The sequence below is a fragment of the Betta splendens genome, chromosome 17, assembly GCF_900634795.4.
Source record: "Betta splendens chromosome 17, fBetSpl5.4, whole genome shotgun sequence".
In the NCBI taxonomy this organism is placed as follows: Eukaryota; Metazoa; Chordata; class Actinopteri; order Anabantiformes; family Osphronemidae; genus Betta; species Betta splendens.
Genome location: NC_040897.2, coordinates 14,686,068 through 14,713,103, shown reverse-complemented (window position 1 = coordinate 14,713,103; position 27,036 = coordinate 14,686,068). Strand labels below are relative to the sequence as shown.

The 27,036-nt window shown below is 48.7% G+C and overlaps 1 protein-coding gene across 2 annotated transcripts in view; it reads left to right on the top strand.

Moving 5' to 3' along the window:
• The window catches only part of b4galt2 (UDP-Gal:betaGlcNAc beta 1,4- galactosyltransferase, polypeptide 2), a 59,502-nt gene that overhangs the window by 25,798 nt on the left and 6,668 nt on the right, over nt 1-27,036 (top strand). For both annotated transcript variants that reach the window (XR_003783653.3, XM_029130714.3), the window contains exons 3-6: nt 3,849-3,967; nt 4,293-4,409; nt 19,972-20,159; nt 21,742-21,864. Coding sequence is in view for 1 of the 2 variants with exons in the window: in XM_029130714.3 (XP_028986547.1) it covers nt 3,849-3,967; nt 4,293-4,409; nt 19,972-20,159; nt 21,742-21,864 (547 nt within the window). In the remaining variant the exon portion in view is untranslated. The remainder of the gene's footprint in view (nt 1-3,848; nt 3,968-4,292; nt 4,410-19,971; nt 20,160-21,741; nt 21,865-27,036) is intronic.

Below are 27,036 nucleotides of genomic sequence, written 5' to 3'. Positions count from 1 at the left end.
TTTGAGGATTTAGCTGTGTTTAATGTGAATCTAATCAGCTCTCACAAGGTTTTTAATTTCTTTCACAAATCATGTTCTGTCAAAGTACAGTACATCAGCGTTTGACTGCGTCTCCGTCCAGTTCTTCTGTTACAGAAGCGTTCGGGAACCTCTGTCCTCACTCTCGGCTCCCCTCAGGCCTCTCGCTTCTTCCGACGTCCAATCAGAGAATTGAAAAGCCTCTTTGCAGCCAATCAGAGGCTTTCTTACAGATGGGCCCACCCACTGATGCCGCACACTCAGGTCCAGTGATGATGTCGACACCAGCTAAAGGTTTAGGCGTCTGGAGCTGCTTCAGTCCAGACTGACGGGACGATGACAACCCACAAGTTCTGCTGGTGTCTCCATAGGTTGTGGGTTCGAGTCCCAGCAGAGTTAGTTTAAAGGCCAGCAGGAGGTGTTGTTCTGTGGCGACGTGTCCTCGCGTACCTTCATCTGCTTCGCTCTGCGTTCGTCTGCTCTCACATCTACCGGTCCCAATCGCTCTCCTTTATTTACTTCTCGCTCGCGGCGCCGTCGTTGTCCAATGCCTCCTGGTCCCGCTTCCTTTCACACGCCCAGTTTCTGGTGCCAGCAGACTTTGTTGTGTTACATGAATTCTCCATCTGCTCCGTGCCCCCCACTTCCAACCTCTTCCATCTCCCAACAACAACAAATGACTGGTCACACTGTGTGTATGGATTCTTGCCATTAAGTGCGTGCGCCTGCTTGTTTGGGTAATGATCTGCATCGCTGCCAGTGAACGCAGCACTGAGCAGGACTTCAATGGACGCTGATAAAAGTACTGTTACATGTCAGCAACTTTTCCCAGAATATCTAATCTTTTTTTGTTTTTACTGTAATTACTTTAATCAGCCTCCTTGAATTTCACACTGGTTAATAACGTTCTTGTTGAGGCCTGTTTGTGTAAACTCACGGATGCTGAAACATCGCTTTCCAGTGACTGTTTGTTTAATGGCAGCTCATGTGTTGAAGTGTGACGCTGATTGAGGCTCAGGAAGTAATCACGCCTTTAAATCCTATAGGAGCGTTTTCACAGCGTTTGACTCATACAGTAAATATTACCATATAATTACGTTAGTCGTCTGTTTGTATCGTAAATGTGATTCAAGGCTGAAGTGAAGTCCGTGGGGGAAGTTCCTTGACTTTTTCTCCTTCCATCACATCTTTTTCTCCTCTCGCTGCCTCCCGTCTTTGTCTTCTTCCACTTCTCCTTTTCTTCCTTTCTGCCCCGTCTCTGGAAGAATAGCAATTACAGCCCACAGCTGGTAGAGGCACTTGTAAATGATTGAAAGGGAGAGAAAGGGAAGCGAAGGACTGAGCGGCCCGGCTAATAAGATTCAGGGAGCTGAAAGTCTCCATTGTCACAGAGTCTGTGTCAGTGGGAGGCAGAAAAGGAATCTCTGCCTCTTCCTCTCTCTCTCTGTGCCTCCCCTGCACTCGCTCGCCCCCTGCTTCTTTCTTTCTTCTTTCTCTCGGTTTATTCACCGTCTCGGACTCACCGCTCGTCTCGTCCCGAGGCCAAAGAGCCAAAGTCAATTATAAACTCAGAACGTCCTCCAGAACCCGGAGTCCGATGCGGCTCCAGTTGAGGCTTCAGTGGAAGAGAAGCAGCAGAACGGCTGATTAACAAGCAGCCGGTCGTGTTCTGAGCCCGGTCACAGGTCCGGCTGCTCCGTCGGGTTCTGTTTGTGTGGCACCTGAAGTAATTAATTGCTGAACAGTTTTAGATATTTGTAGTTTTTAATATAGATGTTATTTGCTCTGCACTGTTTCAGGTGTGTCGTGCTAGTAGCATCTTAGCTTGGAGCTACAGAGATCGTAGTTGTAAATCCTTGACCTTGTATTTACGGTTTAACTCTCCGTTCACCTCTTCGCCTGTGAGCGAATGGACCGTGTCATGAACCACGAGAGACCGTGAAACCGCTCACTGATCCCTCGATCAGAACCTGTGACTTGGTGCCGACAGAGTCAAGCCTCCAGCTCTGCGTGAAGCACGCGTGTTGAGCCGAGTGGCGCCTGGTGCCACTCGTGACCCGACGCCTCACGCTCCCGTCTGCTGCAGCGGTTCCTCGTTTCTGGGTGGAGGTGGTACTTTACAGCCTGGTCTGTGTGTGTGTGTGTGTGTGTGTGTGTGTGTGTGTGTGTGTGTGTGTGTGTGTGTGTGTGTGTGAGCGCATGATAAGACGTGTGCATGTTGGATAATTGCGCCGGCGTCTCCGCTTTATTGTTTCTCTCTACCCGCAGAGAGAAAAGCTCTTTTTGTTCCATGGGCAGTAAATCACATCTCGTACACACAGTGTATTATTCATGTCTCCTGTGGCAGAGAAAAATGGATGATGTCAGTGTTTTACTTTGAAAGGGTGTTGGCTCTTTGGAAGTGCCCTCGGACACTGCATCTTCATGTGCTGATGCAGGTAAATGCCCGGGTGCTGCTGTGTGAAATCCAAACATACCCAGTGTTAGTGGTGGGAGGTGGCAGCAGCCAGTGGACCGGGCAGCGCCAGCCCACCTTCAATGTGAGGAGCCCATCAGCGCTGTGCGAACGAGCACGTCCTCTGCAGTCGCCACAGCGGATTCGTGAGCGACAGCGCTCCCTCCGCCCTCGCGCCCGTTCCCCAGCGTTCTGTGCGGCGCATTTGTTCTGTTGCTGCATGTTGGATGCATTTTGAAAAGCAGGATCCTGCACCTCGCTGATAATCCTCCAGAGGAGCCATTACGGCTTGAATGCATCTGTGCTTCCAGATCCAGCACGCGACGCTGCAGCCGCTGAGGCTCCAGTGATGTTATAGTTATACAGTGTATTACAGTCAGGGAGTCTTGGCAGCTGCAGAGACACAGTGCACTAGAAACACGCAACGTTCTGGATTAAGATGTGACCTAAATAAAGCACAAAATGGCCTGTGAAGCCATGTTTGCTTAAAAATCAGAGACGGTGGGTGGAAGATGTCACAACGCAGACTACCTGGTAGCTGTGAATGTGGAGCTGCTCTGATTAATGCAGCACATGTAAATAAAACACGTGCCGCTCCAGCGTGTGTTTGATGTCATGGTGCTGTCGTCACGCGTTCGGGAGGAGAAGGAGGAGGTGCTCCTGTCTTATAATAAGGTGTTATGATCACACAGACCGCTGGTATTTACGGCCCAGCTTTGTGACGGAGGCACATTCTTCTTCTGGGCTTTCAGAGCTCTTGAATGAGGAAAATCGTGCAACCCTGTGTTTTGGTCTTTCAAACATTTGCTGCTTTGTAAATTGTCTGACACTGATAAACACGGTTGCTCTCATGAGTCACATACTTCACTTTGCACGGCCCGAACAATCAAAGTGCGGTTTGTTAAAATCTGCCTCGTATTTTACCGACGCCAGGATGAGGTGCCACAGATTTAAAGGCAGCTCTTCCCTTAAATCTCCGGCGCGCTGACGCCTTCTGTGGACGGCATTTGATGCGTTCGCTCCCGGAGGAGTGATGGATGGAGTCCTAGTGTTAGAACATATGCTGTGGCTTCATCACTGAGCAGTAATTAGCTCTTGTGTTGGGTTTTCACCCACCGACTTCAAAGTCTTTGTTTATTTTGATGGAATATACATTTTCCAAAGCGTGTGCGTCTTAATAAATGCTGCATTATACAGAGCGCATCCCTTGGAAGCATTATTTCTGCTCGCGTTGCTTTGATACGTGTTCAGTGTTGCTTTGAAGCGCCGCGCTCCCTCCGCCCCCCGTCATCAGCTGTGTTTGTCCTCCGCTCGTTTTTTATCTTTGCCATCTTTGCTAACTCTTCCCCCGTTCTCCTTCCCTTTCTCTCCTCAGTGGGACGTTTGTTGATTGAGTTCAGCTCCCAGATGACGATGGAACGGGTGCAGAAAGAGAACCCCAACGTGACGGAGGGGGGGCGCTACTCCCCCCCCGACTGTCGGCCTAGATGGAAGGTCTGTGCCGTGCGTCTGTCTCCGTCATAGCTTCACTCAGACAATATGCTAATGCTGCTAACGCGGTGCCACGAGGCCGTTTATAAAAACCATCAGCACTTGTGCATCTTTAAATATTCCAGGCAGCAATGAGCTTCTGTGCCTTTTTGCTGGATGGTTCGGATTAAATCCAAACCGTGTTTAAAAAAAGAAGCTTTTCACGCAGCAGAACGCTCTCTCCTCCACCTGACGCTTCACCTCCCATCAGCAGGAGCTTCACTGTACAGAAGCCAGGGTCCAAGCTCTGTCTGACAGTAGCTGAAGTCTGTCTGTGTCTCTGCTCCAGGTCGCCATCATCATCCCGTTCCGCCACAGGGAGAACCACCTGAAGTACTGGCTCCACTACCTCCATCCCATCCTCCGACGGCAGCGGATCGACTACGGCATCTACATCATCAACCAGGTAGGACGGGCTGGTTCTGCTTCTGCCTTTCCGCTGTTGTCTTGGTGCCGCGCCTAAATCCCTCCCCCAGTGGAACGGGCCTTTGGTTCCACCTGCTCGTCCTGTAGTTGCAGACTCGTCATCTCTTTGCTGAATGTGTCTCATATTTAAAGGGGGAATTCAGTCCTTGACCTCAGATGATTCTGATCCTTTTAGAGCAGGAGGTCAGTGTTTGATCTTTGAGTGATGCCTTCTTTGTATCAGATATTACATTAAATGGATTTGTTTCATTGTTGACATCCACAATTTCACGCTCGACTCCATCGCCTGCACTTCAGACTGTGACCCAGCACCTGCATGTAATTACCTGTAAAGCTGTCCTCCACTCTGACTCCTAAGTTGGTGGAGAGCTTAGTTTAAAGTGGGTTTTATTCCGCTCTGTCCTCAACCACCCACACGGCTCCAGCGTCATCGCCAGCACAAACTCACTCTGCGGGCGACTTTGGTTTCAGGTCGTAAACGCGTGGACGTCGGTCTGAGTAAACGTCCAGACAGTGGAGGAGGACGTGTGACGGGAAGCGACAGGCAGACGGAGACAGATCCGAGAGGCGCAGGTCTGACGCGTGACACGGCGAGCGGTGGGACCTTCACACTGCGCCGCTTCTCCCTCGTGCTCGCGTTCGTGCTGTGTTGAATGAGCGGAGGTGTGGAGCCTCTTAAAACAGAGCCTGGGATCATTTGGCCTCCGGTCGCATCCGGCCGCGTCCCCAGAGTCGCGACCGGCGCTCTGAAGGGAAAGTCATTAACACATCATCACAATGGAGTCAGTGCAGAGGTCAGAGGTCACGTTTGAACCGTCATCTGCTCGTTACGGCGGCTGAAGGTGATGTCGCGCGTCCTTCAGGGCCCGGCGTTTCTTCTTGTTTTCCCTCAGACACACAGTTTGCGGCAGCTGTCGCGTCGCCGTCGGAGGCGGCGGCGAGTGGGCGTCGCGCGGGGAAGCGATGCAGCAGCCTCGCTGTTCCGTCCTGCTGCTCCGCGTCCCCCCGTCTGCACAGAACCACGGCCAATGTTTGTTTGTTGGCCGTCGGCTCCGCGTGTGAACTGGAGGGAGGCCCAGAGAGGAGGAGAGAGAGAGCAGGTGAGAAGGAACGCGGGGGAGGAGGGTGAGTGGCAGAAGTGAGGAAGAAACAAGCACCATCTGCTGTTATGGCTTTAATGGGAGCTGAGGGCTGGAAATGATGGATCGGTACCATCTAGGCCTCTGCAGATACTAGGTGAAGGTAAAGGAGCCAAAGTCAGAGAGTCTTGTTTCTTATATAAAACCACACGTGCATCAAAACTGAGCCTCGGCCTTCGCTTCGCGTCCGGCGCCAAGTGGACACTTACGGATCAGGAGGGATTAAAGCTCGCTGGTTTCTGTCTGGGTTTGTTTGGACTTTGAGGTGAAGCGGGCGCTGCAGTGGTCAAGGAAAGGTCCAGACGGGCACTCAAACAGTGTTTGTGAGCGAGAGAGAGAAAGAGAGAGAGATCTGTCAAAACACTCTCACCTCCGATCTTCACTTCACCCGTCGACCTTTGCTCTTTTCCGGTGCTGCTGGTGTGAAGATTTCATAAAGGAGAGAGACTAAAATGAGCCAAAGTGAAGCAGACGCTGCAGCATCTGTGTTCATTCTAGTCAGATAAAACAACAATAGTTTTATTGGGCCTTTTCACCTTATTTCACCTGTCACACATCTCACAAAGCTACTGCTGGTGTTGTTGCTCCCAGGGAGAAAATGCAGGCGTTCGTGCGTGTTTACGTGGAGGAAGTTCACTGACATAATGCGAAGCGGGTGCGGTGAACTGACATTTCAGCGTTTTAGTGATGCATAATTTAACGAGCCTTTCTTCCCCCGCTTCCCTTTCAATCAGGCGCCCATTAACAGTGAGACGCAGACAGACGCACCAACATGAAGCATAAACACGGAGCATGAAACAGACCTGAGCGTTTGGGCCTGAGACAGAAGGATGAGTCGTCTTTATTAACGCTACAGGTCACATGACGCTTGGGTTCATGGTTTGTCTGATTGTGTTTGCTCCGTTGTTTCCCTCCCGGTGTTCGCGCTGTTCTCACCTCCCTCCCAACTTGACGACCTTGCTACGCTGAGTGCTGAGAACAGCTGGATGACGGCTCCCGTTGGAACGCCCTGGAAATGTCACTGTGATTCAAGCCCTTCCTTCCTCTGCTGACCCCCCCCCCCCCCCCCCCCACACACACACACACTCCGCTGAGGCCGGTCGGCTGCAGCTCTGCTCCGGCGCTGTCCTACTGCACACTTTGGCAGCAGACGCCGTTCAGATATTTGACCTAGTGAATCAACACGTTGTAGTTTGGCTCCTGAGGCCGTTTGGATTTGAATAATGATGAGACGTCAGGTTTGACCCCAGAGCAGCTTTAAGAGGCCGGAGCTCTGTTCAAAGCCTGGATCAGCTGAGGCCGTTTTAACAGCCCTATAACTGATCATAGTCATGATTTCCATCCTCCGTTGAAGCGGTGGAAGATAAACAGCAGCCTTTTATCAACTACAACGTTCAAGCTCTTCTTCCAGATGATGCTGAATCGTCAGGCTTTGGATTTTTGCCCCTTGTTTGTCTGAACGTCAGATTATTTCAGGTCGTGCAGTCATCCACCCTGCAGGACGTCAGTGTAACAACAGCCACGCTCCCTGAAAACGTGCAAATCGCTGGTTCAACGGGCGCTTTTTTGTTCCCCTCCGACTCCTCCGGGCGCGCGGCCTCGTTTCATCGGCGCCGGCGAGCGGCGCACGGGCTGTAATGATGTCAGCAGCGTTGGAGTTCACCAGCGGGAACAAGATCACTGTGTAAAACTGACGGGAGACATATAGCACACAGGTCGAATGAGGAAGAAAATACAGTTGGTTGTAATTGTTGGGGAAATTGCTCCTAAATGCCTCCATTTATTGTAATTTGTTCCTAACGGCTGCAGAGTGCGATTTCAAAGCGAGATGGGAACGCGTGGCATCCTGTTATTTCTCTGCTTCCAGACAAACCTGCAGCATGTTAACGCTGATCGTCATGGCAACGCAGGGGGAACACCATAGAAGCAGTCCTCATCCATTTGGGTTCAGAGGGGGGGCGGTGTGTGTGTGTGTGGGGGGGGGGGTGCACAGGTGCTGTGAGGAGAGCTCATCAGTCAGCTGTAAACAGCCGTGCGTGTGAAGCCACATGCAGTCGTCAAGGACGGGAGCGTCCTGTTGATGCTCAGTGTAAACGGCCAATGATGCGGCCGCAGTGTAACGGCAACGAGGCGAGTTATGAGCCGACTGACCTTCACCTGCTTTGTCTGGAGGGAAAGCATCCGACATGTTGATGAGGAAATCCAGCGGGACATAAACAGGCGCAGCTCCATAATGAAACCTCTGTCGATAGCGGCCGGCGATCTTAAAAACAAAAAAACAACACCTATTGATTTTTGCACCACGGCTCTGATATTGTTCTTGTCAAGGTCTCAGCAGGTGAAGCGTGATGTGTTCAGGGAAGCAAAGCAGGCGGAGGGGAAGGGGTGGGGGGTGTTTGAGCCTCGAGCGGTCGCCGCCGTTGCTCCGTCTTGTCCTTCGGGCGTCAGCGTGAGGTCGCGTGAGGTCGCGTGAGGTCGCGTGAGGTCGCGTGAGTTCGCGTGAGGTCGCGTTGCTCCTCGGACGCATCAGTCGATGGGTGCAGGACACTTCAGCCAAGAGTGGTCTCAGAGTAACGCTGATCTCACACCCAATGCACTTAATGTGGCCAAGGTGTAAGTGTTAGATTTATCCTTCAGCTGCCAGGGGTCAGATCCTAAATTGATTTCTGACAAGAGATGGACGCTTTTACTGCTGATTCTGCACCACGTTGCTCCGTATAACTGGACCGTTCAAACGCTGACTGTTTGGACGCATTGCTGTGGAACTGGAGCCTCTGGAGCCTCGTCTTTGTTTATTCTCTGCCTCCTCGTGCTCCCTTCACGTTCCTGCTCCCTCTCCAGCAGCTGGAGAACCAGCGCCGTGTGTTGGAGTAATGGCTGTTCTCCCACATGATGGATGTCAGGCTGCCAGGACCTCCCAGAGCCGAGGAGCCACTTCACCTCGCCGTTACTTACCTGCCGTTCTCTAAGTTACAGACAATGATCCACACTTACAGCGAGATGTCGCTGTCTCTACATCCTGCTGTCGTCAGGGTCTGCAGGTTTTAAGGTCTGGGGATGAAGGCGTGTCCACTTGTTGTGGCTGCACACACACACATGAAGAAGTCAGGATTCGGTCTTTACTGGAGAATTGCTAAAACAATCAAATTCAGTGAAATTGTCCTTAAGGTTTGGAATCGTTCACGCGGCGTCAGGTTAATTGAATTGAATCCGTGCCTCGTGTTGGTTTACATGGCTCTCGTTTCTGTGTTTGAGCCTAATTCATGGTAAATATGCACCGGGGAGAGGAAGGTCACAGGCTGTTACCCGCTCACTGAGGTTCTGTAAAGCCATTTCCCACCAGCATTTTATCCTCCCCCCTTCGTTCCGATGACCTTTAAAGCCTTGCAGAGTGCAGCGCAGCCTCCACTGGGCTTTAATTATAAACTGACCAGAGGTCGCATCATATCGCGCCATGTCCTCGCATATTATTCAGGGATTTCAGCCCCACGTCGGCCCACGGCGAAGGCACGGATGACGACACACAGTAGCAACAAATCCAGCCAATGCAATAAATATGACAGCGACCTGTGCCCGGTATTAATATCCACAGACCTCCTGAAAAAGAAGGTTGAACTAATTCACCCTAAGCCTCTTATGATCAAACCAATTCCTCCAAATCCAAAACAAAGATATTAAATCAAATCCATTATAATCCACTGCTGCAAACTTTCTGCAAATGAAACATCCCTCTCAAAAGGGCTTTAACGCTCGGCACCGCAGGTCAGATCCCATTTCTTGGAAATTGGTTTTCATTAAGATTTAATTTTTGAAGCTAATTGGATTGTTAATTACTAGTGGAGCGGTTTACTGCTGTAAAACACACTGTTTAAATGAGAAGGAAGAGGCAGTTATTGATTAAAGCGACAGTTTCTTCTTCATCTTCTTCTTCTGCTCCTTCCTCTGCTTCTTCATCTTCTTCTTTTGCTCTTTCTTCTCTTTCATCTTCTTCTGCTCCTTTTTCTTCTTCTTCTTCATTATCTTTATCTCCTCCTTCTGCTCCTTCTTTTACTTCTTCATCTTCTTCTTCTGCTCTTTCTTCATCTTCTTCTGCCCCTTCTCCTCCTCCCTTCTTCTTCTCCTTCGTCTGTTCCTTCTTCCTTTTCTTCTTCTTCTTCTTCTTCTTCTTCTTCTTCTTCTTCTTCTTCTTCTTCTTCTTCTTCTTCTTCTTCTTCTTCTTCTTCTCCTTCTTCTGCTCCTTCTTCTTATTCATTATCTTCATCTCCTCCTTCTGCTCCTTCTTCTTCATCATCTTCATCTCCTCCTTCTGCTCCTTCTTCTTCATCATCTTCATCTCCTCATTCTGCTCCTTCTTTTACTTCTTCATCCTTTTCTTCTTCTGCTCTTTCTTTATCTTCTTCTTCTCCTTCTCCTCCTTCTGCTCCTTCTTTTACTTCTTCATCCTCTTCTTCTGCTCTTTCTTCATCTTTTTTCTTTCTCCCTCCTTCTCTTTCTCCTCTTTCTTCTGCTCTTTCTTCATCTTCTTCTTCTTCTGCTCCTTCTTTTACGTCTTCATCCTTTTCTTCTTCTGCTCTTTCTTCATCTTCTTCTTCTTCTTCTTCTTCTCCTCCTCCCTTCTTCTTCTCCTTCTTCCCTGTTCAGTCTGCCGCTTGCCTCTTTCTTTGAGACATATCATGGCCAGCAGTCTGTTCCCTGGGATTTCTTTGGCCGAGGACGGGCATAGTTTCGTCTGCACATTTGTGAACATATTGAGACAAGAGCAGGCAGATGGTTGCAAACTCATTTCCCACGGCGCCCTGATCACACTCCAAGGCTCCAGCCCTACTGGGACCAGTGCTCTCATTTCCTACACTGAGCTTATTACCATGAGCTTCCTCAACAGCCACTTACCAGGTGTAGCACCGACTGGAAAACACAGGGGCAATTGACCTGAATGACAAGCTGGTGAATTATTAATTGAATAGCATTTGGTGGATTTACATATTGCACTGCGCAGCACAGTCACATATAGGCATCATCATCAAACGTTATGGAACGGTGTGAGCCTTTTTACTCCTTAAAACAGGAGATTCAGAGGAGACTTTTAAAGTCTTCCAGCAACAGTGACATTTATCTTAAAATAACCTTTAGTCAAATGGCCTCAGCGTCTCCCAGCGGTGACTCAGGCCTGTTTGCCTTATCATATGGAGACAGGATAGTGAGGCCAAGTCAAGGCTTAAGGAGGCTCCATAAAAGCCACCAAGGGCCGGTGGGACTGGACCAGACGTTCTCCGTTTCTAATAAAGGAAATGCCGTGAACGTGCTGGGGCGCGGGTTGATCACTGCAGAGCGAGGTGAGAGGGAGCGTGTGGTGCAGCCCGGGAGGTCCAGCACCACTTATCTCATCAATCTGAGGTTCCGGTGCCCAGTCGTAACCGGGTCGGACACAGCGACGCCACCCAGACGGCGGTGACGTGTCGCCTGCTGCTCGTTCCTGCTTCTTGTCTCTATGAGCGGATGAAGGCGCGTTTGTCACGGCTGCAGGCCTTTATTTTCCTTTCATGAAAGCCTCCAAACACAGAGGAAAGACTCTGAGTGTCTTAATGGGGTTGTTTATGGAGCTGCTCGGCTCCTGTGCTCAGATCATGTCGCGTCTGTGCCGCGTTTTTGGATAAATAATCAGTGAATCATTACAGACTTTGTAATCAAGCGTTCACGCTCCAGCGTTGGACCAAATGAAACTGATGAGCGTTTTGTTTCTATGTAATTATCTTACATGAAGCCTGTGTCGACTTTCAAAGCAAGGAAGTGAAGAAACGAACGGCATAGTTTTAGTGGATGAGTTGAGAGGTTTAAAAACGATTTCTGACACTAACGGAGGGAACTAAAGACGCTCACTCGCCACTGTTATCAGACTCCCCCATGTTATGTTTCACACCAGTAACTCGTCTGTCTGGATTCTGCCTTCTGACAGATCTGACTTGAGTATATTTAATTCCAATCCTATTTCTTAGTATTAGTCTGAAGCTCGTTTTAACCTCGCTGATATTTTTAAACCATCGTCCATGTTTTGATGAGGTGACGTCATCCTTGAGCTGCCGCCTCTGAACATCTGCATCTATAAGAAGACGCTGTGGGTCCCTGTGATCTGCAGTGTGTTACAGTAAATGATCTTATAAACCCACCCATTCATTTAGCTTCCGCTGGATATTTGCGTTTTCTGCCCCGTCAGTAATCGTCTTTCTCGCTCATCTCTGCTCCGCTTGATCGCGTGCCAGTCCTGGGAGTCGATTTCCAGCGTCTCCATCCTTAAATCGCTGCAGTCGGAGGTGAGGATAGTTTGAGCTGATTATGAGGTGGGAAGTAAAACATCCAGATTTCTCTGAATTTATGAAAAGTGGGAAATCTGTAGAACAGACTGCTTAGAGAGGGTTTAGACTGTAGTGGGTGTGTTTTGACAGAAGGAGAGTGTGTCTGCATACTTATTAGGAGCATTAAGGTACTTCAAAGCAACTAAAAGTCTTCACGTGTGTTTTAAGTGGGAAGGATTACGGCCTCCGAGGGGAAGTAGAGTGAACTAAACAGCTTTCCAGTTTTCAGGACAGCATTTGTTTCATCACACGCTTTCTCTGCCTTCTTTTTGTTCCATTGTCGCCAACAATAACAATTGTGATCATCTAGCCTTGACTTAAAATGACGCCCGTCTGCACTTGTGTCTAATGCACAGATGACCCACGCTCTGTAAGGTCCCTAAACGCACCCCTGAGGCGCCTTTGTGGAGACCTCCATGAGCGCGATGCTACATGTAAGATGATGCGCTCCAGCCTCGGTTTGTGAGCTTCAAAACACTGGTTGTTTCATGGGTTTCCTGTGGTTGGGACCAGGTCCTCCTCACTTTGACTGCGTCTTCACCAGCAAACACAAACACCAGCGGTCGGTCCTGCTGCGCCCCAAGCTGAGGAGCCTGTGAGCACAAAAGGTCAAAGGTCACAGCCTGCGGTCAGTTTAAAACCTCCTTCCTTTTGTAAAACACACATTATGAGTTGAAGCAGTGGCAGCGTCTGGTGTGATGTATTTGTTTGTCCCAGTGGGCACAGAATTCTGGGACCGTTTTCTGAGCGAGCAGAACCTCGCTCCACCTCATGGTTCTCAGCGTGTGGTGTTTGGAAGCCTGGCGTCCTGCTGCAGGTGGACGGTTCTCCTCTCACAGCACCCGCGTCAGCTGATCGCAGCGCGTGTTCTCCAGCTACAGTAGATCTACAGATCCGTGTGAACGAGGTTTACAGCTCCTCCATGTGCTTCCGCAGACGCTGACTTAATATGTGGCACTTGATTCACTTGGAAGAGTTTCAGCTGAAGGCGCTGAGATTTATTTATTTGAGGCCTCTCCCAGAGCGACCGCGCTGTGACCCCAGCTGTTCGTGGCTATGAATAATATGGAGCCGCTGTAGATCCCCGTAGATCACGCTGTCAGTCTGCACGGAGCTCAAAATACGACGCATGACGAGTCCGTCTGCCTCCGGTGACGTCATGGAATCAGTAAACAGGGACGAGAAAGGTGCTGATGGCTGGTATCACTTACTGTAAATTATTCTAATTAGACGTGATTGGTATTCGTTCCCCATTACTCTGCAGCTGTGTTACTGAAACCTTGACAACTCCCCAGCTCTGCTTCCCACCAACATAATAATTAATCAGTCCTCCTCAGGCGGCGATTGGCTCTGATTAGATCCTCATACTTGTCCTTACAGCCTCTTGATGGCAAAAGCAGCAGATGTAAGCTTAATTTGATTGTCGGGAAGAGCTGCAACGTGCAGCGGCTCCGAGCAGGAGGTGCAGAAGCTGTTAATTACTCTGAAAAGGTGTCACCGGTTGATCCGTCAGACGTTAGGTCACAAAGAGGCCCATTCTTATTCTGACCAGGTGCAGCAAATGACGGAAAGGTTAATCAACATGATTAAGAAACCTCCGCGAGTAGATAATGACACGAAGGAGAAAATCTGAAGCTACAGTTAAAAATGTCTGTGGTGCAAAATGTCTGCTTCTGAAGCGAGACTGTAAAAAGGAAAAGAGGAAAGAAATGAGGAGGATCTGCAGGAACCAGGAAGTAGAACCGTGACAAATGGTGTCTGCCCCAAATTAATAAGGCCCCGTTGGAAGAAAGACAGAAGGAGCGTAGTTGTGAAGGAAACATCAGATACTGTACGAGAAGGAAGAACAGGAGGATGGAGGCAAAGAAAGTGAGGCTGAAGATGTTTCTGAAGAAAAGCAGAAGGCAATGAGATGATAGGACTCATCGCTGCTGCACAGCTCCTCATCGGCTCGTCTTGTTTTTGTCAGAGCTGCTTCACAGTGGTGACTCTCAGTGGGAGGTCTGATTCCTCTCTGTTGGTTCAGACGGAGCGGATCCCACGGGAGGACGACGGAGGGCGGAGTCCTGGTCTGAGACCAAACGCTGAGCGGTGACTGTGACTCCACGAGTCTTTACCTGGAGCCACGAAGGCCTCATCTCCTCCATGACTCAGTCTCTGCATCCAGCTTTCAAACCACAATGATTTCAGCTCCAACGTGAAGAGAAACCTCATCGCTGCCTCTCGGCTGCGGCAGGAGGACGTTTCCTGATCCTCGCAGTGAGATGGAGAAAAACTCACCGTGGTTCATTCGCTTGAGCTCAAACTTTCACCAAAGTTGGAGAAGACGCTGTCGTAATGAGGGAGGAATGAGTCATCGTGCTGTATGGAGATGCAGAGTTTCTGTGTGGATTTAAGGAAATGTTGAGTCATGTGATGTTTCTTAATAATTACTCATCGTAATGTGTCACACGTGTTTATTGCTAAATGAGACATTTCTGGGTTTTTTCCGGTCATTTTCGCCTCCATCACTCATGGTCGGTCATAGACTCCAGGGCACAATCAGTTTACAGGCATGTTGGACACGATGCGTTCAGGGTCCACTTTACAATGCATTCATGGTCCACTTCAAGATGCGATGGGTTCAGGGTCCACATTACAATGCGTTCAGGGACCATGTCACGATGCGTTCAGAGTCCACTTCACGATGCGATCCGTTCAGGGTCCACTTCACAAGGCGATGCGTTCAGGGTACACGTCACGATGCGTTCAGTGCCACGTCACGATGCGTTCAGGGCCACGTCATGATGCGTTCAGGGCCTTGTCACGATGCGTTCAGGGTCCACTCCAGCGTCGAGCTCGCAGGTCTCACAACCGTCTGCCGCTGTGTCGGGTGCGTTTGCTTCTTTGCCCTGCGCCTCCCTGACGTCCTGCTGTGGCGTGGGCAGTCTGTGTGTCTGCGCATGTCTGTGTGGATGAGTGACACATGTCGCCCGGCCCCTGGAGGCAGCGCTAACCTTTGCTGTCGTTTCTCTTGTCATCAGCAGCTTCTCCTCCCTCTCTCTATTTTATCCATCTGTTTCTCTGACCATTCTACTCATGACGTACTGTATTTTGTCGAGCTGATGTTTTATTGTTGATAGTCCAGATCTCTCGTTGAGCAGTTTGTTCACATTAAAGCTGTGACTGAATCCTGCTCTATGTTACATTGAGTCAGAATTTCTGTTCTTTCAAAATGGGCCTCTTGAGATTATTTGGCCTTTTCAGCAAACCTTTCGAATCTTTACACCCTTTAATTAGGAATAAGTGTTAGCGCAAATGAAACAGAACTGTATGAAACTCCACACAATAACTACTTGTCTCAAAGTCCTGCAATAAAGCAGCGCATCCTGTACCGTTTATAATAAAGTGTTGTCTTCTACTTATTTGCTCGCAGAGAATGACTCGCTTCATTGTTTCGTCGCTGGCTGTTGTGTTGATGTCGGAATCCGGTAGTAATTGAATTGCTCTGCCTTTTCTTTTATGTCCGAGCTCCTCTGCGTCCAAACTGCCGGAAAGTCATTACAGCAAAGTAGTTGTTGTGGCCTGGGGCCAAGTCCTGGTTCCTTCAGGTCAGTCTGCTCCCATCGTGTGTCCGGGTTCTGGAGCCACAGTCTCCCAGGGAGGCTGTGGTTGGTTCTGGGCTCTGACCCAGTGGTTCCTCTCCAGTCATAGGTTTGCTCTTTACCCAGTGAGGCTGCGTCCAAGATCAGTGATCATTTCCCTTAGTCTGACTCCTTGTTCTGGCAGTTTTACTCTTTGCACTGGTCTTTACTGAAAAGGCTTCAACAAACGCAGACAGAGCTCGATGGTAAACACAGAGGAGCGTATGACAGCGGAGGAGCGAGACGCAGCCTGTCCAGACTGAGCATCACCTCTCATAAGCGGTGAGATCCTGTGCATCCGATGCCTGACCTGAAGTCCTCCACGCTAGGCTGAGGCCTCTGCTCACGTGCGTCAAAGGCTGCATCACGCGCAGACGCAGGCTGCATCACGCGCAGACGCAGGCTGCATCACGCGCAGACGCAGGCTGCATCACATGCAGACGCAGGCTGCATTACGCGCAGACGCAGGCTGCATCACATGCAGACGCAGGCTGCATTACGCGCAGACGCAGGCTGCATCACATGCAGACGCAGGCTGCATCACATGCAGACGCAGGCTGCATCACGCGCAGACGCAGGCTGCATCACATGCAGACGCAGGCTGCATTACGCGCAGACGCAGGCTGCATCACATGCAGACGCAGGCTGCATTACGCGCAGACGCAGGCTGCATCACATGCAGACGCAGGCTGCATTACGCGCAGACGCAGGCTGCATCACATGCAGACGCAGGCTGCATCACATGCAGACGCAGGCTGCATTACACGCAGACGCAGGCTGCATTACGCGCAGACGCAGGCTGCATTACGTGCATCAAAGGCTGCATTGCGTGCAGATGCAGGCTGCAGACGCAGGCTGCATTACATACATCAAAGGCTGCATTATGCGCAGACGCAGGCTGCATTGCGTGCAGACGCAGGCTGCATTACGTGCAGCCCCATCAAACCTTAATGGAGCACAAATGTCCTTCAGAGTTAAAAAGGCGCCTGTGAAATTGCAAATGCGCGGCCAGAAATCGCCCTCCGCTAAATTGGAGAGTCGTCCCTGCATCTCAGCCTGTCGAGATGTAATTTGTTGATTTGTCAAATATTCACACATGAACGCTTTTATCGTCCCCTCTGGGCCGGTGCAGGCGAATTGTGTCTGAACAGTTTGTTCCAGTGCCGGAGAAATACTTAGTTTAGTTTTGGTCAGAAAACAACAGCCTGAAGTAGAAGAAAACATAATCCACTCATGTTCCTGCGTCCACAAAATAAACGCTCCAGTATTAAAAAACCACTGCGGAGGCAGCAGCGAGTCTGAGCGTCAGAGAACGCGGCATCGGCGTCTTCTGCCCGACGCTTTGACAGATCTGTACATTTTAAACACCTTTAAAGTCTCCACGTCTAAATAATGAGTTCAGAAGCCAAGAAAACAACTTCAATCACAGCTTCAAAATAAGACGCACGCCGTCCCACACGCATTCAAACGCCAGTCAGCGGCGCTTCCGTTTGCGTGCAGTAAAAGGTAATGTCATCGTTTTAGTTTACGTTCTGGAAGCAGTTAATGAGAATGAAGTCCAGTAACGATGCTGTTGGAATCACACAGTTTATGGTGAAGGTCAGACATGAGCTTGTCTACATGCGAACAGCATTCCAAAATCGTCTCTTTTTGTCCCAACGTGCTTGATTTTAGATGCACAGGTTGAAATCTGCGCAAATGCAGCAACCTTTCTGTGATCAGTTGCTGAACTACTGTAATGTTATATCATATTTATTCTTTATTAAAGTTCACATATACTGAATGTATCATGTGATGCAGCCCATAATATTCTTCATGCACCATATGAATTCAGTTCCAGTCTTGATGCATGTGATACTAAAGAAGCAAGTAATACGATTCTGGAGCGGAGGTGCGTATTGATCCCTGCTTCATGTAATCACTCTGAGGAGCCAGGACGCTGCGCTTCTGACAGCGACGCGTCAAAACATGAGAAATGGACGCTGTAACGTTGTTTCCTTTCTAATTGAGTCGTCGGATTCTGGACAGTTGTTTTTCTTCCAGCTCATATCTGTGTGAGTGTTCGCCGGGAACTGGGAGCGGCGCTGGTGCGACCCATGGACCCGTCTGATTTTATTACTGAACGCATGTCTTTTGTTATGAAGTGTGAGTCTCGCTCTGTTTTATCTCTAACCTCGAGGTGTGAAAGCAGCCATTTTACCAGATGTTTGGAGACTCAGTGGATTTGAGACAATAGATTTGTTACCTACACAAAGGATTAGCTCCACATCTCAGGTATTAGTGGGTTTACCAGTGGGATTACGCTTGTTTCACGCTCCGTATGAAGCGATAATGCATCTAGTGCAGAGGCTTTTGCTGTGGGTGGTTTTCCCTCATGACCAGCAAATGTGTGGCTGCGGCGCCTGTGCGGCGCAGGTTCATTGTTCTGCAGACGCTGAGGCACACGTCGACTCCCAAATTGCTGCACGCGGCCTCATTAATGTTGTCATGCGAGGCTCCTTTCTGCACATCTGACACCTTATCATCGCTGCATTTGCATAAATGCAAAATGCAAAAAGCACATTTGTTCGAGTCTAATGGTTTAGTTGTGTTGAATATATTTCCCGCTTCAGTAAAGTTGCACTATTAACTGTTACAAGAGGCAAAGGGCAAAACTTACAAATATTTTGAAGTCCATTATTGTTTTGTTGAGTCCAGAAACCCAAATATTCAGACTGTTATGTAATAAAGAGCCTGATTTCCGTTTGCTTTGCTTCCTCCACTCTCGCTGGTTCCGCTTGTCTTTTCGTGTGACCTGACTTAGAGAGTTCCCATCCCCTTTGTAACAGGCAGAGGGACTCCGTGGCTGGAGCAGCTCCACAGCTGTTGCACTGACTGCGTCTATGAATCAAAAGCTTGTACTCGCACTTGCCGAGGGACTTGAGGCCATTTGGAGATAAAAGGACTCGTTGTACCATAAGCATTTCCTGAGGGGAAATTGTCCTGATGACTCAGTCTGTTAATGCGCGTTCCAGGTACTAACAGCACAAAGGCTCTGAATTGTGATCTGGCTGCTGAACAGCCCATCGCTTTCTGTTAGAGAGGTTCCTCACTGACCTCTTGGCTCCACGAGGACTGAGCTCAGTAGAAACAGATGCACTCTGTCCTGTATATATATACTGTATTTACCGTACTGTATCTTCAGCATCAGCACCATTTGAGGTGATGTTGGCTGAGCCCTGAGGTCCGGTGACGCTGCTGGAGCTGGTGAAGTCTTCAGTTATGTCTAGAAAATGTAAAAGTGCAGGTTACAAAATCTGAATCTGCTGTAAATACATTAATATTACACTTTTTATTGGTTGCTTTGAGCTGTTTTCCATAACTAGGTTCCATTTATTTTCATCATCACTATTCCAGCAGAGCATCAGACACATGTAACAAATGCGTAAACTCGTTCTCATTAATTGATACATTTTCTCCTCCCTTTTGAAAAACAGTTAACACTTTTTAGCTTTGATGACCAAAGAGAAACCATCTGTTCCTAACTATTAGAAACAGTAAGACCAGTGAACTCACCATAGCACCTGTTTGACACTCCTCTACAGAAATCTTTAATTTGCTCTCAGTCTTTAGACTTTAAAATGGTGCCAGGTCCGCGTTTTTCTTTACAGTGGATGGAAGAGGTCTAAAGCAGAGACTGAGTATCAACAGTGTCTGTGTCTCATCCTCCATTAGACGTAACTGTATTTTAGTTTACATGTATTTTCTGTAATATTTACAATATTTCAGTTTCTACTACAGTTTGAAAAATTTATGTCATGGATTCAGTAAATCAAAGCATTTCTTCATCTGGATCCAATTTTTTGCATAAAAGGTAAAGTTGACATAAACTACAATGACAACAAATAGCAAAAGGCTCCAATGACGATCAATGAAGCACTGATCCACACTGAGATCAGTGGTTTGTATTTCGCTGTCCACTGTGTTGACTGATTGGACGTGTTCATATACTTGGTTGCAAGTTGTAATGTTTGAAGGCAAAATTTAGTTTTTTGATGCATATTTTCCAACAAACAGTGTGTCAGTGTGAACTGTGTGTGAACCGTTAGAGACTGTGTTGTTTTCTGGACGGCTGCGTCAACGCGACCGATAAAAACTGTAAGTTTATAAAATGAAACGTTACAGCCCATTTAAAGAAGTGAATGTTCCATTGTTTCATCATTATCTTCACATCACTTATCTCTGGATTGACTCATCACTTGACTTGATTATTGGGACAAACTAAGCAGAGACAAAGCTCGTTCTGACTCACTTCCTGTTGTTCATGGCAGCGGTGCCTGTGGCCGTGAACATTGTCTCCATTCATAAGAACACGCTGTTGGAGCCGCAGCGTCCTCCACCCTCCTCGTGTCCTGACACATAACTGACTGTTTGTGGATGTCGTGTTGCAGTTGGGTGAGGACACGTTCAACCGCGCCAAGCTCCTGAACGTGGGCTACACGGAGACGCTGAAGGACGCCGAGTACGACTGCTTCATCTTCAGCGACGTGGACCTGATCCCCATGGACGACCGCAACCTGTACCACTGCTACGAGCAGCCCAGGCACTTCGCCATCGCCATGGACAAGTTCGGCTTCAGGTGAGGCAGCGATGCACCAGCAGCGGTGGCAGTGACCCTATTGTGGCTCAGTGGTAAAGTAATAGTAAGAACGTGTCTACAGGTCGATAAAGAACAGGACGTGTCATGAAGGTCCTAAACTTAATTAGTTGAAAACCACCAAATAAATACACAAAGACCAGATACATGGTGAAAATCAGAGAAAGAACAAAGAAGAAAGTCAGAAAAGAGAAGGAAACAGAAAGTTATAAAAAGCATAAATGTGAAAATAAAGTGATTCGTCACAATAAGACGCCGGTTGTTAAAAATGGGTGAAGACTTGTTTTCACAGCTGAAGTGATTCCCTCTGACATAAAATATTCACGACACATTCACTAAATAAAGAATAATTAGTGTAATCAAGTACAACAAACAATCATCTAATGTAGCTGGTTGATTTTAACCTGATATAATATAAACCTGAATAATCTGATTATGTTTTCAGAAAACTATTTACTCCAACATTTAGACTTTTACTACTTTTGCAGTATAAATACAATTATATTTTTTGCGTGTCCCTAAATGGCCAATCATCTGACTGGATGAATACATATCACACAATACTTACAGGTTATTTATTCTCTTCCTAGTGAGTGACTTAATAAAAGATTTACACACAGCTCTCAAAGTTTTAGAGAAACATGCAGTCTGTCTGTGTCTTTCTTCCTCTTCTGCTATTTCTTCATCTTCATCTTTTCCTCCTCCTCCTTCTTATTCTCCTTCTTCTTCTCCTCTTCTTTTTCTCCTTCTTCTTCTTCTCCTTCTTCTTCTTCTTCCTCCCCAGTGTGTGTCCTGAAAGCTCACTCAAACATGTACATGTAAACACAAACTCGTCACCATGTTGTTGCGCAGAAGCATAATGTCTCATTACTTTCTGCTTGTCAGCTCTAAACAGGGAGCTGTCATATGCTTGAGAGAACACACACACACACACACACACACACACACACACACACACACACACACACACACACACACACACATTTCCAGTGTGATGACACCTCACCAGTTCCACGACTTTTAAATAAAAAGCATGTCTTCATGTACAGTTGATGCGTCATAACAAAAAGAAACTGATAAACCTTTATTTTAATCTTACTTAAAGTAGTGAAAGTCAACAAACTAAAATATGTTCAGAGCCACAGACACACATGTTTTTCCTTCTTGCTTCGCGGTGAGAAGGACACGCACGGACGGTGTGTGTGTAATCTGTTTAGGGCTGTATACAGTGAGGCTGCGGCTCATTTAGTGGATTATATATGGATGAGGATTATCCACTTAGCCATAAATTAGCCACTTAACGCATCTCAGAAAACACACATTAATTACATCAGCACATCTACATGAAGAGGTTCTTCACATGGAAATTCAGATCCATCTCTTCAGGAAAAAAACAAAAGTTGTGTTTAAAACAACAAGTGTGAGAGCAGCTTCAGCAGCAGCAGCTTCAGCATCAGCTTCAGCAGCAGCTTCAGCATCAGCTTCAGCAGCAGCAGCAGCAGCAGCAGCAGCAGCAGCACTTCACTCATGCATCCGCTCTCCTCCTCTTCCTCCTCCTTCACAGGCTGCCGTACGCCGGCTACTTCGGAGGAGTTTCAGGCCTGAGTAAAAAACAATTCCTAAAGATCAATGGCTTCCCGAACGAGTACTGGGGCTGGGGAGGCGAGGACGACGACATCTACAACAGGTAAGAAGGACACACGTGGCTCCACTTTCACTCCTGGAGCCAAGCTTGAAGAATTAGAAGGAAACTGCAGGCAGCGCCGCAGACAGACCGCACCATCTGTGGGGGTTATGTGTGGAACTGGAAGAGAAATGCCTGTCAGACCACCAACTGCAGAACACACACACTCACACAAGCACGCACACACACGCACACATACACAAAGTCACACACACTCACACAAACACACACGCGCACGCACACACACACACACACAAACACATACACAGAGTCACACACACCTACACACACACAAACACGCACGCACACACACACACACACACAAGCACGCGCACACACACACACATACAGTACACAAAGTCACACACACAAACACACACGCGCATGCACACACACGCGCACGCACACACACACACAAGCACGCACACACACGCACACACACAGTCACACACACACACACACACAAAGTCACACATCAATCTGTGCATATGCAAATGCTTTCAGCCTCCTCATGACTGTCTCCGAACTGAAAGTGACACGAAAAGTTCCTCGTGGAGATGAAAATTTATTATAATTGCTCCGAGAAGGAGAATGATTAGGAAATAAATTAACCTTTTAAAGCCCTTCAGTCAGCTTTTAATGACTTACCCACGTTTGCTAATGATATTACTGTGGAAGTGTGCTGGAATCACATATCTGCTGGACTGTGATGCAGGAGAAACGCTCCCAGAGCCGTCAGCTGAAACGCAGCCTCACTCGGATGCAGGACTGTGTTAACGCTGATGCTGAGCTCGGTGGCTTTTCCTTCCTTCAAGCCCCCTGCTCTTATTATGGGATGATCGCTGAACGCTGGACCATCAGGCAGGTGAAACGGACAGCGTTCCATTGCTTCATTTTTCCAAGGCCAGAAATCTACAATAAAAGCCTTCACTGCTGCTAATAATAATAATAATAGTAAATGTTAAAGCGATGGTGGGTCCCGGGGATTCTCCTGTTTTGAGGTGGAGGAATCGCTGCACTGTGGGAGCGGATTTCAGCTGGAAATAGAAGGTGTGTATTAATCGCGTAGCAGTGAGTCATCGCCAGGCTTTACGTCTGACACGTGAATTAACCTCACGTCTCCGCGCTTGATGTTGACCACCATCTTTTCTTGGCTTTGGAGGAAACGGCCGCTGAAACGAGAGCTTTCGTCCCATTTTCTGCATTTTCAGAAACGCAGTACGGAGCAAATGCTTCACCGCCGTTCCCACCTCATCCGTGCGCCTTCGCTCTTCAGGCCTGGCTTCCTTTCAGGCCTTTCAGGCAGTGTGAAGGGACGCGCTGCTGGGTGCAGCGTCGAGGCCTTGTGTGGATGGAGCCTGTCCTATTCACTCCCTCCATCAAACTGAATCCGTCGCAGCTTCAGGGACGGATCTCTGTCTGTCTGTGGGTTCCACAGAAGGGAGTCTGCAGACAGGTGTGTGTCCTGCTCAGAGGCGGGGATGCAGACCTGGAGGGTGTGTGTGTGTGTGTGTGTGTGTGTGTGTGTGTGTGTGTGTGTGTGTGTGTGTGTGTGTGTGTGTGTGTGTCTTCACGCTTTGACCCCTGTCCATCAGCCTGGAGTCCAGTCAGACCCCTGAACCTCCATCTGCTCCTTCTGCCAAAGCTGCTCCAGAGAAAAAGAGGCATCAGCCAAATGGCTAAACTGCTCTTTTTCGCTCTGTGCAGCATCGCTCTCTCATTCAACGCGCCCTCCTCTCCAACGCAGCAGCCCCTCGCTCCTGTGCTCATTGCCTCTGCTTGCGTCCCTCCAGTAATTTCCTCTTTCTGCGCTGGTGTTGAAGCCGCAAATGGCTCCTGCTGCTTAATGTCGGCCTGTGGGAACTCACCGTCCCCGCTTCTCCAGGCGCCCGTGGCCGCGGCCGAGAGGACACACGCCACCCCCCCCCCCCCCCACACACACACACACACACACCAAAGGAGCCCATCAGTTTAAGGAGAGTGGAACCAGAGGCCGTCTGCCTCCACCGGCTTGTTTAAGTCAGAGAAAGTGGGACTTTAAGCAGCAGCCTCAAAAGTCAGCGTGGGAGGAAGCAGCAGAATCAGCAGAGGAACTGAGTGTCCTGTGTGATCTGCTGATCACTGGGTTGTTCTGAGGAGAAGTGGTCCCTCTCCTCCAGGTTCTTTCCCTAAAGGCTGTCGGAGCGTGAAGGTGCTGCTCGTCACCGCCCGCTCTTATTCTGAAATCTGCAGCGAGTCCAGGTCACTGAGCATGTGCACGGTGGGCGCTGATGCTGATGTTTGTTTATACGCGCGACCTTTCACTCTCCGCTCCGTGAATGGATGCGACGGCGTCGGACGCCGGCGGAGCGGTGATTGATGTGCTGGACTGTGGATAATTGAAAGCGCTGCTGTGTTAACGAAGCGCTTCCTGTTTCAGGAACGCTTCTGCTGCAGCTGCACTCGACGCGGCCGCTGATCTTTGAGCGAAGGCTCGATCTGTGTCAAACCACATCACAGCCACAACGACGAGGGCCGCGCTGATTGAAGGAGGCAGAAGGAAGGATGAGAAACGGAACGGCTCCGGAGCAAAACGAGAAGCGAGGCCGGGAACGTGTTGGCAGCCGCTCTCCTGATAATTAATGCCTAATAATAAGTGCTAATTAGCATGATTGTAAACTGCAGCACCCAGTGTGAGCTGGTCTTCACCCATCGACTCACACCTGGAGCCAGAGTTCAGCCCACACACGTCCAGGTTCAGGGGCCGCAGATAAAGTTATTTGCCATCAAAACCAGCACAAAGTCACAAACAGGTGGACGGTTTCCCAGCGCGACCGCGGTGTCAAGGTTTCTCTCCGCAGTTTACCAGCAGTGGAAAACAGCACGGACTGTTCCTGCTGCTGCGCCTTGAGGAGAATAAAACCCTGTTTCCCATTGGCCACGTCTCGAAACCTTCACAGGCTTTTATTCTCCTCGCATCCTGTTTTGGTGCAAAAGGTTATTGGGCGTCTTTCACAGTGCAGCACTCAGATGTTCCGGCTGAGAGAGACCTCTCCTCTTTCTCCTGTTCACACCCACACACCTCACTTTGCTACCACTTCATTGTTTTGTGTGCGTCCTCCATCTCTGTTCCCCTCCTCCTCCTCCTTGTTCTTCATCTCATTTTTGCAGGCAGAGTGAACTGAGGCAGGACATTGGACTTAGCTCCCAATTCGCCTCCACTCCATTGCTCTAATGCAATTAACTCCACTGGTGGGAATAGGAGAGGAGCTGGAGAAATTCCTGATTAATCCAATCAAACAGAATGGGATAGAATCTGTGTGTGTGTGTGTGTGTGTGTGTGTGTGTGTGTGTGTGTGTGTGTGTGTGTGTGTGTGTGTGTGTGTGTGTGTGTGTGTGTGTGTGTGTGTGTGTGTGTGTGCTCCTCCGCCTCAGGCTGCAAATTAGACTTTCCATGGTCATGCTCATATTAGCAGGCAGATATTTTCTAGGGAAGGAGAAACGCTGGACCGACCACTGCACTTCACTAAATTAGGAGCTTTCCAAATGGACAAGGTGTCTTCATTGGTTAAGTCAAGTCTACTGTTGATTGGACTCACTGTAGTTGTGTTTACTCCCAGCATTGAGTTTCATACCACGGAGAATAAATCAGACTTATTTAAATCTAACTGGACAATATTGATAATCTCTCTGGTTTTACTATCAGTTGCTGCCAGACACTTAATGATCCATTGGTCCCAAAACAACCTGGGACTGAAAAATGTATTTAGGCCCAACAGGACCGATCGCTGGCAGTGGAGGCAGAAACATCAGCGTCGGTGTGATTAAACTGCCTCGGTATAAACTCTCCCGTCCTGTGAAACCCAGTGGAGGTTCTGGTCCCACAGACGGAGCCGCCCACCTGCTGTGCATCTGCTGCTCAATGCGTGGGTTCTGGGTTCTGGACCCGGCGCCGAGGACGCGGGCTCCGTCCTGCAGCTCCTCGCCGTCCGTCCGTTACGCAGCCGCCGCGCTGTCACACTCGTTTACGCGGGGAATAATGAGCGCAGGCTGCAGATGAAGCTTCATTTGAGGACGCGTTTCTCCATTATCAGCCAGAATGCAGAGACCCTCAGTGTGAGTTCACACCAAGCAAATCTATCACAGAGAGACTCCAGTGTCTGTTTTCATTTAACCACAAAGGTTTTATTGATGGAGGAGTGAGAGATGCCCCGAAAAAGCAAAACAGGACATTTAATTAAATAAGTCTTAAGTCTTTACTTTGGAGTCGAGCAGGTTATTAATATCACTTATAGCAACACATTCATTGGACGTAGTTCATATTTGTCTGCACATTTCACATTCTCTAAGATATTGTTTGGCTTACGTTCATACAGAAGTGAGACCCTTTAAAACCCTGAACCCTATTTTGGAAACCACTGGTTAAAACTAGATCAAATATTTAGAAGCAGCACAGCTTATTTGCACGTTGATTGCACATCTGCATTAATAATATAATGTGTGTCAGGCGTTACTGTAATAAGAGCCAACTGAAGTGATGGTGTCTGAATTTGACTGTTTCCAGATTGTGTCAGTTCCTTCACTCCTGATCTCATTAAGTCTAAAACCCAGGGCGGACGGAGACGGGGCCCGTCACGTTATTTACTCCACAATAAAGCTCCAATTTATGCTAATTCATGCCTCCGGCTGCTGAGTCAGCGAAGTCAGCGACACTTGAGCGAAGGAGGAAGCAGAGGAAGCTCGGGTTTGTTATTTAGCCTCTCAGGAACACGACGCACGCGAGGCTCGCTTTCACGGGCTGATGTGCGTCTGACGGCACGGTGCTGCGTTCAGGGCCATTTCCATTTTGCTGTAAAGGCGAGATATGAGAGCTCACAGTATCTGAAGTCCACAGTTCGTTTGTGGATGAAACTGTCGGGCCGCGGTTTTCTTCTCTCTGCTTGTTCGTTACGCTCAGTGTGTTAAAGGTGGTTCTGATCCGCTGTCCGGAGCAAATCCAGCCCCAGGGGGTCAACACCAACCGCGCCAGATGTTTGATGTCGGCTAAATAAGAAATGCTGACGTCTTCATGAATTCTGGGGGAATATTTGTCATTTCCTCAGTTTGTTTTCACTAAACAGATGTCGTGTGTGCGTGTGTGTGTGTGTGTGTGTGTGTGTGTGTGTGTGTGTGTGTGTGTGTGTGTGTGTGTGTGTG